Source organism: Desmodus rotundus, chromosome 12, assembly GCF_022682495.2.
Source record: "Desmodus rotundus isolate HL8 chromosome 12, HLdesRot8A.1, whole genome shotgun sequence".
In the NCBI taxonomy this organism is placed as follows: Eukaryota; Metazoa; Chordata; class Mammalia; order Chiroptera; family Phyllostomidae; genus Desmodus; species Desmodus rotundus.
The window spans coordinates 99,128,847-99,146,444 of NC_071398.1; the positions used below are offsets into that span (position 1 = coordinate 99,128,847).

Below are 17,598 nucleotides of genomic sequence, written 5' to 3' on the forward strand. Positions count from 1 at the left end.
GAGGACACAGGCCAGGTCTCATGCGGGAAGCAATGCCTGGAGACTAGCAGCCAGTCGGAGCGGCCCAGCGTGGCCTGACCCTGGTCACACTGATGTGGAGGCCCCTGAAGCATGGCGTGGACTGAGAGCCACCTGGAGAGTTAGGGGTGGGCTTGAACTTTCAGGGTCGCACTTGGTCTCAAATTACTGGGCGGGACCAAGACAGGACCAGGGCCCAACTTGACACTCTCTTCCCGCCCCTGTGAACCCGACTGTAGGTACAGGCCGCTGATCCAGGTGCTGGGGTGGCTGTGGGACCTGTCCGTGGCCGAAGACCACGTCTTCAGCAGGGCATTTTTCTATCTGGTCTGCCTGGACATCATGCTCTATGCTGGTGGGTGTGGCTTTGGGGTCTGTGAGTGACTGGCCTGTGGCACTCCTGCTGAGGCAGCGGGGCAGTGGGGTGGCAGGGTGTCAGCCAGGGCTGGGGTCCATCCATCATGAGGTTCCTGGCTGGAAGGAGGCATGGGGCGGGGAAGGAGCGAGCCAGCTTTGCAAGCTGAAGGGTGTCTGGAGGGCGCAAAAACTGAGAGACCCACCAGGAGTCTCAAGAGCTTAGTCTGGAGAGAGCAAGCTGCCAGTCAGAGTGTCCTGCCAATGTGCACACAGGTGACAGGGACCAGCAGTGCCCCCGTGCGTCCTGGACCAGGGCGTTTACTCACTCAGCTACCCTGCATGGTGTCACGCTTGAGAGGATAGACCACAGTGCTGATGGTGGCGGCCTGGGCCCTGGCGCCTCTTGGGGACTCAGAAGACAAACCCTGACACCCTCAGGCTGCCCCAAGCAGGCAGCCCTCAGCGAGTGTATTAAACCACGGGGGCCATGCCGGGCCTGGCCATCCCCACGTGATTTGGAAAGGGGCTGCAGGTGTTGCTCCCGGCGGGGAAGTGGGGGTGGGAAGACGGAGAAGTCCTGGGTGGCATGGAGCCTGCCCCCTTGGGCTTGACAGGGAGGGCTGGTTGGATCCCCACTGCTGCCTAGTTGCCACGACTGCAGTGTGTCCTGGCTGCACACACGTCCACAAAAGCTGGGCTGGACCACCACCGGCAGTGCGGCCATGTGGCCATGGCAGTGCACGGGACAGAGAGAGGAGGCCCCGGGGGGCGGCTCTCCTCGGAGCCACCCCACCCGCCAGCAGCCCTGTCTCTCGCTCCCAGGCTTTACGTACAGGGCATTCGATGAATGTGTGGACTTCATCCGGCACAACGAGGACCACCGGATCCTCAAGTTCCACAGCGGGATCCTCCTGGGGCTCTACTCGAGCGTGGCCATCTGGTAACAATGGCGGCCTGTCCCCTCACCCCCAACTCTGAAAATGCCGAATCCCGAGATTTAAAAAAAGAGAGAAGAAAGTAAAAGTAAAAGTCATACCCAAGGCAGACTGAAGGTGTCAGAGTGGACTGATGCTGAGGCACCTGGGGGACCACTAACCAGTTCACGCCCCTCCCCCCAAGGCAGGAGGGAGAGGCCAGCCCAAGTGTATCCCAGGCAACTGGCATCCCTTCCGCCTGGCCCCACTGTGGTGCCCCAGGGATGGCACGGAAAGAGCACTGGCCTCTGAGGAGGGCTGAGGTCTGGGGGAGATTAATAAATAGCATCACTTGCCCCCCCAGCCCCCAAGACCTAATCATACTGAAAAACGTTGTTAGTAGGGCTGGAGTGGGAGGGTATGGCTGATACCTGCAAGCAAGTGGGCTTCCTGGCATTGAACCCCAGGGTTAGACAGACCCACTCAGCAGCGGGCTGTTTGGAAAGCTACGGCCTCCCCCTCGGGGACAGAGGGATGAGCGGTGCCAGACCCAGGTGCGGAGGCACACCCACCTGATTCCTCTCCCAGTCTCCAACCACCCAAGTCCCTCCTCCTCATCAGAGGAGGCAGGGCGGCCGGGGAAGGGCGGGGAGGTGGGCAGCTGTGGAGGGCCCTTGCCTCAAAGGCAAGTTCAGGGCCGAGAAAGAAGCAGTCCCCATGCCCCAGTGTGCCTGAGGGTTCATCTTTCACCTTGTTCAGTTTCTCACTCAGCAAGCCGGCAGCTGGGGCCTCAACTCCGTTGCTCCTGCAGCATGCATCCCACAGCCCTGACCAGGCCACTGCTTCTCACATTGGGGCGGTGGGGGGGACTGGAACCACTTGGTGGGCTTATCAACACCGATCCTGGCCCCACCCCCAGGGTCCATCTGACCCGCATGCCTGGGTGGGACCAGAGAACTTGCGTGTCTCAGGGGCATCCACGTGATGCTGACGGTGCCAGGCTGTAGCCCACACTTTGAGCGGTGTTGGCCGAGGGTTCCCGAGGGTTCCGTTCATCCCAAACCATCGAAGCGTTCTGTCCTCTCCTTGCTCCCCACCACGTGACGTCCACCGGCCGGGCCCCCAGAGGCCCACATTCAGGGACTACCTCCAGAGAGGCTGGTCTCAGAGCATCTGCCCCTCGCCAGGGCAGTGCTGACTTCTCTCGTTCTTCTGCGGTGGTGCAGGTATGCCAGACTTCAGGACTGGGACACATTTCAGATATTTTTCAACAAAGCCAAGAACCTCGTGCCGAGAAGGACGCCCTCAGCGCTTTACTTCCGGGGCATCTGCGGGTTCATGGAGTGCGAAGTCCTGCACCTGCAGAAGGAAATTGAAGAGTGCGCAGAGAACGCCCAGGACAGCGGCGTGCAGCTGCTCAAGGTGAGGCCGCCCGAGGGGGGCCGAGGTCAGTCGCTCTGTGGCCAGGGCTCTATGCCCCTCTGGTGAGCAGCACCAAGGCCGCCTGCATGCTATGTGGCCCTCTCGTAGACTTTCTGCGGAGCGTTTGAGCCAAATGCCCCCACATCTTCTCAACGTGCGCCTCCTTGGTCCCAGCAGCGCTCCTCCGGGGAGCCGTCCTGAGGAAACAGAGGGCGCAGGGAAGTACATCGGCGAAGGCACTGATCTCAGCTGCGTATCATCGAAACACTAGGAGAAAAAATTTTTAAGGTTTTTTATTTATTTATTTTTAGACAGAGGGGAAAGAGGGAGAAAGAGATAGAGAAACATCCATGTGTGGTTGCCTCTCACGCACCCCCTACTGGGGACCTGGCCCACAACCCAGGCATGTGTCCTGACTGGGAATTGAACTGGCCACCCTGTGGTTTGCAGGCCGGCTCTCAATCCATGGAGCCACACCAGCCTGGGCAAGGTAATTTATATAAAAACTAAACGGCCTTCACAAAGAAGATTGGTAAAATCAGGAGTGATACATTTAAACAATGGGATATTTCCTGCTTTAAAACCCTGAATTTCTGACACTTCTTTCATCAACTGGAGTAGCTGGCCACCTGAGGCCTCGCTCCTGAAGGGCAGCGACAGGCCCAAGTTGACATGGTGACACTTGGGGCACACTCTGCCTGGTGCAACATGGCCCCCTGTGCTGCTTTCTGCACCCAGCCTCTTCTCTGCGTCACCGTCTCGCTCCGCCAATGCTGGAGTTCATGAGCCCAGACGTAAAAGGAGCATGTCATTGAAAAACATTCATAACAGGATGTTAAATGAGAAAAAAACGTTACTGCCATGTGATCAGTGTGATCCCAGCTATGGTGGTGTGAGTGTCAGTGTGAGTGAGTGTGAGTGTGAGAGTGTGAGTGTATGTGTGTGAGTGCGTGAAACTGAGTGTATGGGTGTGTCAGTGTATGTATGTGAATGTGTATGCAAGTGTGTGAGAGAATGTGTATGAGTGTGTGAGTTTGTGATTGTGAGTGTGAGAGTGTGTGTGAGGTTGTGTGAATGTGAGTATATGAATGTGAGTATGTGAGAGTGTAAAGGATGAGAAATAAAATAGTGGGAAAGTATGTAACCAAATATTAGAAATATGTTCTTCTGGGTGCTGGAGTTGTAGGTGATTGTCACATTTTTTGCTATTTTCATTTTTCCCCCTATATTCTGAATAATCAAGTTCCATTAGTAATCAAAGGAAAATAGACATATTTTACAGAGTAGTTGCTGGGAGGGCTGAAGCTCCCACCCACTGGGCACCTTAGGCCTGGGCCCCCCATCTGCCCAGCTGCCTCTGGTCTCCCTTCCTCCCCCGCTCTGTCTCAGTGACCCACGGCCCCACTTGCTGGCATGTACCTTGCGTCTCGCCCAGACCCTCTGCGGAGGAGATGCTGCCATCCGGCCCCCCTCTCTGACTCCCCGGGGCCATGTTCTCTGCAGAACCTGGAGAGCCTGGTGTCTCAGAACATCTCAGGCACTGTCTTCTACCCGAGGTTCTACCACCTGATGGCCTATGTGTGCCTTCTCATGGGCGATGGGCAGAACTGCGACCTCTTCCTGGACACGGCCCTGCAGCTCTCCGAGGCCCAGGGGAACCTGCTGGAGATGCACTGGCTGAGCATGAGCAGGGTGAGTGAGTGCCAGGAGCCCGCGGCCAGTCCTGAGCCCAGGCCTGGGGAGGCTTCGCAGGCGGGGAGGCCACTGTGGGCCTCCAGACTCTTACTGGGAGGGGGGATGTGTCCCTAACTCAGGTAGGCACACCTCCTCTTCCTCGAGTTCTCATGGGGTTCCCCCTCCAAACCCCTGGAGCAAAGTCTCCCCCTCCCCACGGCCCTCCCCACTTTTCAGCGTGTGTGGCATTCGTGCGCGTACCTCTTCTCCCCTCTCAAAGGGCAAACCCACACTTAGCACCTAGCACAGTGCCTCAGACTCGGGATCTGGGGAGTAAATGGATGAAAGTGCACGTTCTTGGTGTGTACTCACAGCCACGTGTCCGTGGTCTCTCACAGCCACGTGTCCGTGGTCTGGGTTCACATGGGTTTACAAGCCCAATGATGTGTGGCCACTTCTGGTCCAGCCAGACCGGACCTCCATGGCCGAGGAGCGCCAACTGGGCCTGTGTCCCTTTTGCCCCTCGCAGGAGTGGTGGTACTCCAGCTGCGAGCCGACCGAGAACCTGTGGCCCTTGACACTGCAGAGCCTCCCGTCGTGGCACGCGGTCGTGTCCGGCAACGTGAGCACGCAGGAGATTCAAAAGAACAAATTCCTCATGAGAGTGAATATCCTGGACAACCCTTTCTAATGTTTCCTGAAAGGGAGCAGAGAGTCTAGGAAGCCTCGTCTGTGACTAACCTTTCTCTGCAGCCAGCACCCTCCAGGGGCTCCCGTGAACCACACCTGTTTGCATTCGGACCAGACGGGTGGCCCTCGGCCCTGGCTGAGGGTCCACCCGCGCCGGGGCACCCGGCTCTCCTTCGCCCTGGCTCCACATGCGCAGGGTCACAGCCTGCGGGGGGAAAAGCAACATCACCTCGGCAGATATTGCGACAGAGACCTGTCTAGTCAGCCTATTAAACTGAAAATGTTTATTTTTAAATGTCCAGTTGTTCGATCTTTTCCGTGTAGCACAGGAGTACAAACTGCGAATTCTCCTCGTGGTCAGCGAGGGCAAGGTGTGAGCAGACACGTCTTTGTCATGCCCGGCCGCGGCTTCCGGAGCCCTGGGGCCTCCCGCGCCAGCTCACTGTGGAAGGAAGTAAATGTGGAAAGTGGAGACAGCAGTGACTTCAGTGAGCAGTGGGTCTCTTTTACATGCATAGACTGTGTGCTTTCATCTTTAGCGAGGCGATAGCGTTCTTTCCCCGATGGAGCAGCTGCCCAGGGCCGTCCTCCGTCACGGCCGCCCCCTGTCGGGGGAGAGCTACCCTCCCTGGGGGTCTGCACCTCTGAGGGCCAAGGGAAATGTGTGTCGATGCAGCCTCCCTGCTGCTGCAGCCACAGACCCAGGCGGCCGCCTCTGGCAGGGCACATGGGTTTCTGTTCGTTGATTCCCATTGGGTCCTGGCCCTGGAAGGGGACCCCTGTGACATGCACCCCTGAATCACAGTGACTTCCGGGGGCAGGGCCCACGTGGGCACCCCTTCAATAGGCCAGATTTCATTGTCCTTCTGGGAAAGGGACAGCTGTGTATTTCTCCTCCACAAAGGAGGTTGGACATCCAGGTGGCACCAGGAGGCCGGCCCAGAGGCCTGGGGCCCGGGGAACAGTGGAGGGACGCTGGCCAGGAGAGCTGAGTGGTGGGTCCCCCGACTCGTGGGCTGTGCCTGTGGACCGACCTCCCTAGTTCTGTGCTTGGGCGGGTGGGAGGGCAGGGGGCATGATTCTTCCTCCTCCACAACCTCACAGACGCCTCTCACTTTGTGTGGCCAAGCCAAAGCCAGAGCAGGCTAGGCTGGAGGCGGAGGGTGGGGAGGCTGGCTGTCCTTGGAAGTGCGGTGACGTGACTCCCAAGCGCTGGTAGAAACGCTGAGGACAGAGGCAGAGGGGAGCAAGGCTTAAGAGCAGGTTAAAGATTTTACCTTCCATGTGCCCGAATCCAGAAACGTGTGCATCGGGCTTTATGGGAACCCTGACTATGCCACCGGCCAGTTATGTGACTGTCGGGTCAGTTTCCTTGGGTGTAAACTAAAGTTGTGGGGAGGTCCCTTCCCTCCCCATCTGGCTGCAATTCCAATGGCCGGCCCTGGGTGCATCCTCCTCCCGGCCAGCAGATGGCAGCACCTGTTCTGTGCAGCGGCCACCACCCTGGGAGGAGCTTCTGGTCAACCTCCCCAAGCCTCTGCCTGCAGACCCACAGCCTCAGCCAGCAGCACTTGGAACCACTCTGGCTTCCACAGCTGCTCCCCTCATTCCTGCAGGAGGCGCCCAGCATGAGGTTCTCAGGAGCATCACTTGAGAAGGTAGATTCTGGCTACAGGTCTCTTTAGGAGAAGGCAGATAATCCATGAAGCTTCAGGAGCAGAGAGGAATGGCAACGTGATGATCTATCTTTTGCTTCCCCCCAAACAAGAGCTTTGAGCACGTCCAGGAATGCACACAGGGAAGAGGCTCTGTCTCCAGCACTGTGCCAAGTGAGTACTCAGAAAGGGATTATGAATTAATGAGTCCATTAAAGAACAGTTTCAACTGGTGATCTCAAGTTAATTCTTGCGGGAAGCCTTAGAAGTAGGAACCTGATCCTGACAGAGTGAATAAACAATATGGACCCGGAAGGAGATCAACAAAAATCACTTAACACCGACTGTAGGGCTGCGCACCAAGTGTACTGGGGTCACAGCGACGACTGAGAACAGGCTGCACGTTGGTTCCAGATGTGGGCCTGCAGCCTCCCGGGACTGGATCCCCGGACCGCCTGCACCTGCCTGCAACAGAAGAGTCGGCCGAGGAAGTCCCTCACGGAGGAAGGATGCAGCCAGGCTGCCCTGTTGGAAAACCCACCCCTGTGTGTGGAATGGACTGGAGAAGGGCGGGGCCCACAGGAAGGCCGGAAGGTGGTCGCTACAGCAGGCTCGGGATCAGGTCGTCCTGTGTAAGGAAGGGGTGGTGGAGGCGGCGATTGGCACTTTGGTCTGAAAGACACTGGAAGAGGTAGATGGTACCCAAGTCAGAGAAGGGCTTTTCCGGGAGGATGCTCAGAAGTAACGATGACGACGTGGAGAGAGGCCCCATCAACTCAGGACGAAGAAGCGTCCAGCATGTGCCAAGTGGACGATTACATTCACTCCCCTCTCCCTCCGCCACCCCAATCCCAGCCGTGCGACCCTGCCTGCCCCAGGATTGCCCCCTCGTGACCACTGGCCGCGGGCCAGGACACTCCGCCCGCGCGCTTCCACTCTCTTCCCAGTCCTTCGCAGAGCCCTGCTGTCAACTCCGTTCCCACAGCTGCTGAGCACCCAGTTCCCCCCACCCCGAGCTCTGCAGTAGCCACATAATTGCTTCTCCTCTCGGTTTTGGATCTGCACCCTGAACAGCGGGCAGGCTGAGCTGGCTAACATGTGACCCCCATTGGTTCCTCCATTTGAAGTCCTGTTATTTGCCTTCAGGACGCCCAGTTTCCTTACCGGGAGGATGAAGCTTTCCAGGCCTGTCTCCCTGCCAGGTTCAGTCCTGCGACCACCCCAGCCTTTGGGCTGGTCCCTCCAACTGAAGGTCTCTACCGGAGTCTTTCGTGTTTCCCCTAAGTCCTCTGACCCCAAAGCACCTTCTCCCAGCATGCTGCGCAGGTTGGGTGCGTCAGTCCGTCCTTGTCATTCCCCAGCTGCCGTCTGTCCTTCCCCATCCAGCTGTTCTAATGTGACTGCGTGGCGCTGTCTGTCTGGGGCTGCCTCCTCTCTGAGCTCCTCAAGGGCAGGGTTCTGCACCCTCAACTCTGCCTCCCTGGCGCTTGGTGTGGGGGAAGCATGCGAAGGCCACACTGGCTCTGTGTGGTTCATGGTCGCACCTGGCACTGCACGGTGCGAGGGACGTGGCAGCAATGAACACACGAGTGACGGGGTGACGGGGTGACAGAGTGTGTGCCCTCCACCCACCAGACAGTGGCAGTCCCCGGGACCACCCTGGGAGGGGTACCCCGTCCACACCCCCACCGCGAGGGGAGAGGGGTGTGAGGAGGTTCTGTGCGTGTGTGTGTGTAACCTGGCTCATCCCTACCCCCGCACTGTCCAACAGAGCTTCCTGTGACGAGGGCGTGGTCCCTCTCCACGCTGTCCACGCCCCGGGCCCTGCTCGCCCTTGAAATGTAGTCAGTGTGGGTCTGAATGTTACATGTGATGTGATTCTAACAAAAATGAATCGTAATGGCCACATGTGGCTTGTGGACTGCAGTGGCCCTGAAGTGCCACCGCGGCAGCCCTGCACGTTGGCCAGGGTCCTTTCTACAGCAGGAGCTGGGACAGCTGGGAGCAGAGAGGGGTTGGCTGTAGAGCAGAAAACGCATCTGGCCGCTTCCCTATTCCTGCCGCCACCGTGCTCCCAGGGAGCCCGACCGGTGCGTGCTTCACAGCAAACCGAGGTGAATCCGAAGCCTGGCTGCCCCGCGGCTGGGCTGCTCCCTGTTTTCCATCCCTCTGCCTCCTAAGGAAAGGACCGCATTTTGCAGGAACTTGAATGCCTGCCCACAGCCAGGGAAGAGGCCCGCGTGTGGCCTAGGAAGAGACATCCTCTAAAGCCGGAATCGAAACAGACCACACGGTTTGCGGCAGGGGCCTGGATCTGGCTTTTTCTCCCTGGGGCTTGTCGGAGGGCACGGAAGCATGCCCGTCATTTCCAGCCAAGCCATTCCGTTCAAAGTAACTTCTCTCCCTTGGGCTTTTCCTCCGCGGCTCCGCCTCAGTGAGCCAGTGTGAGATCATCGGCTTGGCCTCCTCTTCCGGAGCCTGGCATGTCCTGAGGTATCCTGTGTCAGGGGGACACCCACGGCATCAGGACACAGAGCAGGGGGCGCCTCGCTGGTGGCCTCACCTGTGTGTCCGCTGGAGGTCCTACCTGCTCGGCGACCGAGATGCTCGAGCAAGCTTCTCAGAAACATGTTCCCCTCTGCTGGGGCTGCTCCCTGTGGCGATGGCCAACGTGTGGGACAGAAAGACCGGGCTCTGACTCAGGCGCATCCGGACACGTTCAGAGCAAACCATCTGGCTTGTTGCTCTGTCTGTAAGAGCAAGGGCAGGGCTTTGCAAGATGTCCCACATTCCTCTGGGCCCAAGTGCATGTTCTAAGAGATTCCCTACAAAATAAATTTAGATTTGATGTGCCTTCTTATCAAGTTGAAAGAAACTCTGTAATGAAAAAAAACCACAGCACCACAAAAGCTCTCTCCAAAGCCGGAGAAAGCAAGGAGGATGACCCTGGATTCAAAACTCTGGGTCCTTGGAGTCCTTCCTTATCAGGGGAGGGACATCTCAGGCCCTAAGCAAGCAGGCCTCAGCTGGCACTGCCCCACTCCCACAGGTACAGATGCCTGAGGTCATTTAATGCCCTGAAGGGCCAGGAAACCAGGGCTGTGGCTGCCACACGCTCTGGAACAAGCACAAGGCTGGCTCGAAAGCAAGTGTGGCAGATTCGACCCGGCAGGCTTCCTCCTCCCAGATGCAAGGAGATCAAAAAACCCCCAGCCCTTCCTCACTTTCTGGAACGCTGCAGGCCCCGCTCCACCAGGCCCACCACAACGAGGGCACAATGGTTTTCACATCCTGTTTGCAGGCAGAACTGAAGCGGGAAGCAGCAGCTCCCTGGGGACTCCCCGAGGCTGAGAGGTGGGTTTCCTTCCTTGTAGACACAGCCAAGGCCCCAGCAGGTGCCAGAGCACCCCCCTGGCCCCGGCCTCCTAGCCCCAGTTGTTGTTTTTTTACAAACCAAGTCTCAGCCAAGCTTAGGGACACGACTTCCCACCCGCTCCCCACAGCCTCAGGAAGGATGTGAGGAGGAGTGCTGGGCTTGGTGGCTGCTGCCCCCGCCCCCGACGGGAGGCCCCGCATTTCCAAGGCACCAGGAAGCTTGTCTCATCCTGGGCTGCCTTTGACTTGCACTTGGCTTTTGCTTCTTTGATAGTCCATAAGGACAGAGGACTATTCCAGCGTCACTTGTGGTGCACGAAAACAAGAGACCTGGAAACGACCCGAATGCCCAGGGATTCAGACCTGGCTTCAGATGCGATGGTCCATCCGTGTAAGAGGACACGGTGGGCGGGGGCGGGGGTTGGTGGTTAATAGCCAGTGGCCCATTCCTTCCATGCACGGGCATGCTAAGGGAAGAAGCAAACTGCAGGGCGCTGTGACCCCACGTTCGTGTTTAAAACAGGCACACCCACTTTACAGGAACCCCGTTTCGGTCCTGATTTGAAGAAACCATTTGTAAAATGCCATTTTGAGACAAGGAAATCTGAGTCTGAACTGGGTATTAGAGGACGAGAAGGAATGGTTGGTTTACGTGCGTTTTTAACACGTTTCCATTAAGTGTGACGAGACATCCCGGTCACGTAGGAGAACGCGCATTCTTTAGAAGATGCGCCCCAAAGAACGTAGCGGTAAACTGCCACCATTTGGGGTTTGGGGTTGCCATCATTCAGAACAGAGAAACCAGACAGGCAGAATGGATGAAGTCACTGAAGATGGGGATGCAGAGGTGGGCTGCACTACATTCTCTTCTTTCGTGCACGTTTAAAACTCCTCATAGTAACAGATTAACAGATCTTGCATACACGGGGGGAAAAAGTGGGGGAAGGGCGCCGCGAAGCAGATGTCAGTTCCTGACCCCACCGGGCTCTTCCGTCCGCCCGTCCATCCGCACCGCAGTCACCCAGAGGGCTCAGCAGCTGGCTGCGGCCCTGAGCGGGCAAGCCCTCCCCAGGGCGGAAGCTGCCCTTAGAAGTAACAGGGTGTCCTTGGTGGGCACAGTCGCTGGGCAGATTGGAAACAGCCCCAGCAGCAGGAGGAAACTCCCTGAGACCTGGCTCCCACATGGCAGGAAGCGTGCAGACGGGAGAGCCCGCAGAGCCTGACGGTTGCCCCGTGTCTGGCCGGAGCCCCTCGGTGGGTGCAGGCACATGAGCTCACTCCCCTGGGGTCCCTGCCAGCTGTCACTCCTTCTCTCCCCGTGGAAAAAGTGACACCAGCCAGGAGCTTGCCCTGCAGGCAAAGCAACCCCTGCAGTTCACAGATCACTGGAAAACTCCAGCGCGTTATTAGTAAGACATTGCTGGTGACACAGCTCTCAACAGATGAAGACACCGTGTTGCCCTTTGACCTGAGAATAAGGGCCGCAAACAGGCCCCAGTCTCTCTACCACCTGACAGCCACCTCCCTTATCCCCCGGGGCCCAGCAGGGAACCGCAGGCGGGCACCCTGCTGCTGCCCGCGTGTGCTGATGAGGAAGTGAGGCTCCTCTCTGTGGCGCTAAGGTAAGAACAAGGCCTCAGGCACCAGCCAGGCCTCCCTACAAGTCCTACCCCCTAAGCCTGACACTGTCTTTCTAAAATTGGGTTTGAGATCAGAGTTGGCGCCACCTCGGTGCTGTAGAGAGCAAGAAACGCCAAGTGCCGGCACACAAGTATTCAGTCGTTACGAGGTCACCTTCTGTCACCCACCTCTGGCAAGCTCCCTGGGGAGAGTGCCTTCTGTACTGTTTCCTTACACTTAGCCCAGGATGGCCCTCGACACAGATTTGCCAGGTGGCCAATCCAGGCAGCCAGGCCACCCGGACTGAGCTCCCGCGAGGCACCAGCGGGGGGCTGTTCTCTGCACAAAGGGTGGAGCAGTGGGGCCTCTCGGTGCTGATGCTCCAGGAGGCGCAGCAGACAGACATGCGTGTGGGTAGGCAGGAGAAAAACAGCAGGGTTCGGGGCTGAGGAGAGCGGGTTGAGGGTGAGGCTACTCTTTTTCGCATCGTAGAGGTCCCTCCCAGAAGGTGGCACTGGGACAGAGCCTGAACGGAAGTGGGGGAGCAAACCCGCAAATCTACACCTGACGTGAGCCCTGGGCGGAGGCAGGCGGGCTGGGTGCTGCTGAGGCCCAAGGAGGCTGCCGTGGCGGGCGTGGGGTGAATGAAAGGGCCTTTAGCTCTTTTTCTACTTCATTCAAAATGAGCACGTAACACAATTCAGTCATTGAAAAAGATGTATTAAAATATTCACAAAAGTACAACGATTGACAAAGAAAACACCAAATAATGGACTTGGTGGGTTTCCCTAGCGAGATGCAGTCCCACTGAGCAGCTACAGGGGGTTTGGAATTTAATCTCTAAGTCAGCGCTTTCAGGTGCCACCTTACAAACGTCACGTGTGCTCTTCCGAGGTCTCGTTCTGCCAATGAGACGTGAGAGGGCTCTCCCACTGAGAAGCAGCCCCACTGCTGCCATCTGTGGCCAGGGACAGGACCTCGGGAACACAGGAGGAAGGGCCCCAAGACCCACAGCAGGTGGTGTGCCCAAGTGTGAGCCACTCCCTCAGAGGAGCCAGTCCCAGAGCCCGGGCTGGGGGGCCCTCTGCCAAGTGCCGACCCACGTGGGCGGAGGGGGGGCTGGGTGGGGTGGTCACAGGTCGGGCAGGAGGCGGCACAGGAAGCCGAGGGTAGAGAGGCAGCCAGTGTCTGGTGTGGGAGTGCTGGTGGGTGCTGGGGGTGGGGGTAGCGGTCCATCCTTGCCACAAGAGAAGTGGGGGCTCTCACTGTCGGGGGCCACCAGGAGTGCATGGTGTGCTCACAGGGCCTGGGGAGAAAGGGGGAAAGGAGAGCGCCCCTCTTCTCTGTAAGAAGTGGCTGGCAGGCAGCATCACACGGAAACCGCACACCTGGCCTCAAGACCAGGTGTGTCCTTTCTGCCTGGAAGACAGGCTCTCCGGAGCACTGTTTGCATCCGCATGGAGAGTGCAGACAGGCCCACACCCCACCCTTCCCCTTCCCCCGCCCCAGCATGCACAGAGAGGGCTTCTGACCGTTCCTGTTTTCAAACTGGATGCAGGAAGTTGCAGGGGGCGAGGTGGACGGGATCCAGACCCGTGCGGACACGTCTCCGTCTCCGGGCGGGCGAGCACTCAGCGTCCCTCGTTGGCGCTGGGCCCATGAGCTGGGAGGAGGCCGCAGGGCGACGGATTTCCCTCCTGCCACACACAGCCCACAGCAGCCAGTCCCCAGCTGCAGGGCACAGTATGGAGTGTGGCTGCGGAGCCCTTTCCCTGCTCCTGTGCACGTAGAGGGAGTGGCGGCCGGAATGGGACAGGAAGAACCAGCGGCTCCTCGGGAATCTGGAGACCCCCAGTCTGCCGGAGGCTGGGAAGCCTCGTGAGCTCCAGCTCTACCGTATCACCTCCCTGCGGCTTGAACTCTGACTCCTGCTTCATTCCCTCAGAATCCCCTTGGAGCTCAGCCCCCAGGCTCCCTCACCGGTGGCAGATGCCCGGAAGGAAAAGGAAGCAGCTTGTGGGGGACCTCAAGCTGAAGGGGAGAAAAACGAACGTTCCCACGTACCCCAACATGTCCTGTGACCTCCCCGGAACTGCGGGCTTTTGGAGCATTTTAAGTTAAAACAATGCTTTTACTACAAAGTAATCCAGCAAATGGAGGAATGGCCAGTATAAATAGGGGTTTAATGATCTCACTTTGCTTGTCCTTCCCAGGAAGAAGAGAAATTTCAGGTTTGAGGTGGGGCGGGGGTTGCCAGTGGGACAGAATGAGTTACTGGGCAGGGCACCCGAGCTGTCTAGAGAGTCCCTCACCTCGTTGTTCACCGTTTCCACCCAGGGGACAAGCGTGGAAAATGAACAAAGAAACCCAAACAAACGGGCAGAGAGAAGATTCACGAAGTGGAAGTACTAGCTCTGTGCTGATCTAAAAATCGAGCGGCCGTGAACCTCAGGGCTCTGGAGGCCGCATGAGGCTAAGACTGACGCTTCAGAAAGATGAATCCCTAGGGAGCGCTCCGGACTCCCGCTGATGGGCCCCCTCTTGACCCCGTTTCTGCCGACTTAGGAGAAAAGGAACCTCCACTCCAGGCTGTACGGGGACCCTCGTCTCCAGCAGGAGGGTTCTGGAAAGAATCTAACAGACACCAGCCCCACTCCTCAGGCAAGGCCTGTGTCCCACTCCAAGGACGTGTAGATGGCATTGGCCTAAAGTGCTGAGGAAGACATGACCTCTGGCCGTCACCTACGCTACTCTCGCTACGTGCATGCAGGCGCTGACGCGAAAGGGGAGAAACGTTCAAGTCCAAGTGCACAGCAGAGAGAGTGAAAATGCTCTGTGTTTCAGAGAAAAAACATCAACAAAAACTTCTCAAGTTGTCCCCGAGTGGCAGAGCTCACGGGTGTCCCCGAAAACTACCACCGAATAGTGGGAGCAGGCAGTGGGTGAGGGGCCACCCTGGGCGTGGGTCCCCCAGAGTGTCTTCGCTCTCCGGCCACGGTAACAGCTAAGACTGGTTCAGCCCTTGGGCGTAAGGGCCATGTCTGTCGGGAGGCGCAAAGGTCGCTGTGTCTCCGCGAAGGCAAACCATGCCCAAGCGACGGAGACAGGAAAGCTGCTGAGCTGCCCCGGCTGCACGCGACCCTGAACGCACCGAAGTACAAGGAGCAGCCAGACGGTTGGTAGTTACTACACTCAGACCGGCTCCTCGCACGCACCACCGGCTCCTCGCTTCAGAAGATTAAATAGGGTATTTACACTCGTCCTTTGTACACGCCCTTTGCTCCCCGATGTGCTGGTCCTCGTCCAAGGCCACAGGTGGTGACGGGCTACGTTTCCGCACCAGAGTCCAGTGTGACTTTGTCTCTTGCTTCGGACACGGCCTGGGTCTTGTCTTAATTTTTCCGGATGTCCGCATACACCACAGACTCGGACTTGTTGACCTTGTCGCTGTGGGGCCCACCGGAGTGGTCTAGCTGCGCATAAATGACGGGGCCCTGGGGAAGAGAAGTCGGGTCAGAGCTTTGCAAACCTGGTGGCCCCATCAGGGGTGTGGGGGGGGGAGGGGCAGCGCTGGGGTTTCAGATCGAGATCCCTCTTTGGAAGGCTTTCAGGAGGACTTCTTGGGAACCCCCTGTCCAGGACTGACTTGAAAATGAGGTTGTCGGTAACCGTGAAATTTCCATCTGGAAATTTCTGTGACAATGCCACAGTCCTTCTCAGGAAGTGATCTTTGTCTTACATGACCTGGCATGGGACTCCTCACGCCTTGTCATTGGGCTCAGTGTCTTAAAGAGTGAGACAGGCACTTCCGCCCGCCCGAGACCCCCCGGCACAGGAGCTCTGGAATGGCGCCCTGAGGAACCAGCACATTCGCTGACACCCAAAGACAGCCTGAACCGGTCACTTTACACAGATAGGTCCTTAAAAAGATTTCAAACATTCTTCCACATGCCAACTTACAGTATGAATCTTTTAGACTGATTCTATCATAACTGATGAGAATACTGCTTCTTTGACATCTAAGATCACGTAACTGTTTTTCCCACTTTCAAGTAAAAAACGGGGGGCGGGTTCTATAGACCTGGGAGGGAACCCCTGGGTGGACTGGAGTGGAAGAGGCCGGAGGCAAGCTGCCAGGTGCCCTCAGGAGACCCAGGGACGCCGGGCTGCCTGGGGCAGTGTGGGGCAGAGGGAAGTGGAGGTCGAAGTGAGGCCAGGGGTTCAAACACCTGACAGGTGGCTGCACATCGTCACCTTACAGTCCCAGAGACTCTAAGATTACAAACGGCAACAAGAAAAAGAAAAAGAGCCCAAAGTCAACATTTCTCCTGGTGACGGCTAACACCGCGCTTAAGCGTTCAGCTCTGAAATCGTAAGCTCAGCAGCTAAAAGCAGGTGGTTTGACATCAACACCCTTTCTGGTCGGAGCCCCAGGACCCCATCCTTCCTCAGTGTGTGCGGTGGGAGGGATCCTGTGGGGTCTGGGCACCCCGGCTTCTGCGGAGGGGACCAGCCCGGCTGTAAGGGCTTTGCACAGGTGCCTCCACGCCTGGAGTTGTACACAGAATAACACGGCGGGCTAGACCTGGGAGAGGCCGCCACGCCTGCAGCCCCGGGGCTCCCGGCAGACTTGTAACTGCTCAGTCAGTCTCGAACGGCAGTTCACAGCGGTGTTGCACCTCCTAGGGCTGGGCCGAGAACTCAGTGAGATGCTGTCTACGTATGGAGTCGTCCTGACACTGTTACCACGGACACCTTGTTGTACAAGTACATTCAAAATACACCGCGGTGACTGATGACGGAAAGCGAGCCGCTGGGCTCTGAGTGTGTCTCTGCTCTGTATGTGGTGGGCGCCCTCGTCTGCCATGGGAGTGTGACCTCACACTACTCCCACGGGACCGGAGACCCTCTGTGTGCATCTCAGAACGCAAGTCCAAGAGGAAAAGAAGTTTAAAATACAGCAACTGTTTCCTACTACAGCCAACCCTTGAACAACACAGGTCTGTGCTGCGTGGGTCCTCTCATTCAAACGTTGTTTTCAATAAATATATTGGAAAGGTTTTTATTTTTCTGAGATTTGCAACAATTTGAAAAAACAGATGAATTACGTAGCCTAGAAATATCAAAAAAATTAAGAAGACGCTATGCCACGAAGGCATGGCGTGTGTGCAGCACTGGTCCATTCTGTCGGTTCCCACCGTAAAATGTGCACAGCAACACACAGTCGGCTCGGAGTGGTTAAGCTACGGAGGAATCGAAAGTGACCCGTGCATTTTTTGACCACGCCGAGCGCCACAGCACCGCCCCCTCCAGCCACGTTATTCAAGAGTCAAGTGCACTTGGACCAGAAGGAACAAAGGGCTCTCTAGCTAACTGACCCCAGGTTACAGTCACTTCCAAGAACAGGACAGACCCTGAAATTAAGTTGAGTAACTTCCTAGATGACAAAGCCCCTGTCATAAATCATAAAGACCCCTAGGAGTGTCGGGGTGTCCATGGGAGGAGGGGCTCCTTCCCTGACACAGGCTGTACAAATGGATGCAGGTCCTTTTTGAAGGCGGACCTGGTATTTACGTTTCAGATGCTGAAAAAGGACAATGAATGGACCCAACGGTTGAATGACCATCCAGAAAATGCCAGAGTGTGGGCTGGGTGGGGTCCTGGGAGCTCCTCTGTGGACGTGGCCAGACTCTGGCTTGGGAGGGGCGCAGCAAGGTGGGGTGTCGGCCCTGAGAGTGGGTGCGGTGAACAGTGGGCCCCCTTTACTCCCCTGCTCAGCTCCCTCTGCAGAAACGGACCAGCTCACGAGAAAGGACCCTCAGCAGGAGAAAGGTCCCCCAGCGAAGCCAGCCACCACTTTAGACAATTACTGC

The 17,598-nt window shown here is 57.5% G+C and overlaps 2 protein-coding genes across 3 annotated transcripts in view; one reads left to right on the forward strand and one right to left on the reverse strand.

The window, feature by feature from the left end:
- The window catches only part of ADCY10 (adenylate cyclase 10), a 41,944-nt gene extending 36,698 nt beyond the window's left edge, over nucleotides 1-5,246 (forward strand). The window contains exons 28-32 of the mRNA XM_024551963.3: nucleotides 258-373; nucleotides 1,198-1,315; nucleotides 2,516-2,711; nucleotides 4,215-4,403; nucleotides 4,915-5,246. Of these exons, the coding sequence (XP_024407731.2) occupies nucleotides 258-373; nucleotides 1,198-1,315; nucleotides 2,516-2,711; nucleotides 4,215-4,403; nucleotides 4,915-5,076 (781 nt within the window). The 3' untranslated portion in view covers nucleotides 5,077-5,246. The remainder of the gene's footprint in view (nucleotides 1-257; nucleotides 374-1,197; nucleotides 1,316-2,515; nucleotides 2,712-4,214; nucleotides 4,404-4,914) is intronic.
- Nucleotides 5,247-12,429: 7,183 nt separating this feature from the next.
- Nucleotides 12,430-17,598, reverse strand: part of MPZL1 (myelin protein zero like 1) — a 33,438-nt gene continuing 28,269 nt past the window's right edge. For both annotated transcript variants that reach the window (XM_053914422.2, XM_053914423.2), the window contains one exon: nucleotides 12,430-15,219. In XM_053914422.2, coding sequence (XP_053770397.1) covers nucleotides 15,118-15,219 — 102 coding nt within the window. In that variant the 3' untranslated portion in view covers nucleotides 12,430-15,117. The remainder of the gene's footprint in view (nucleotides 15,220-17,598) is intronic.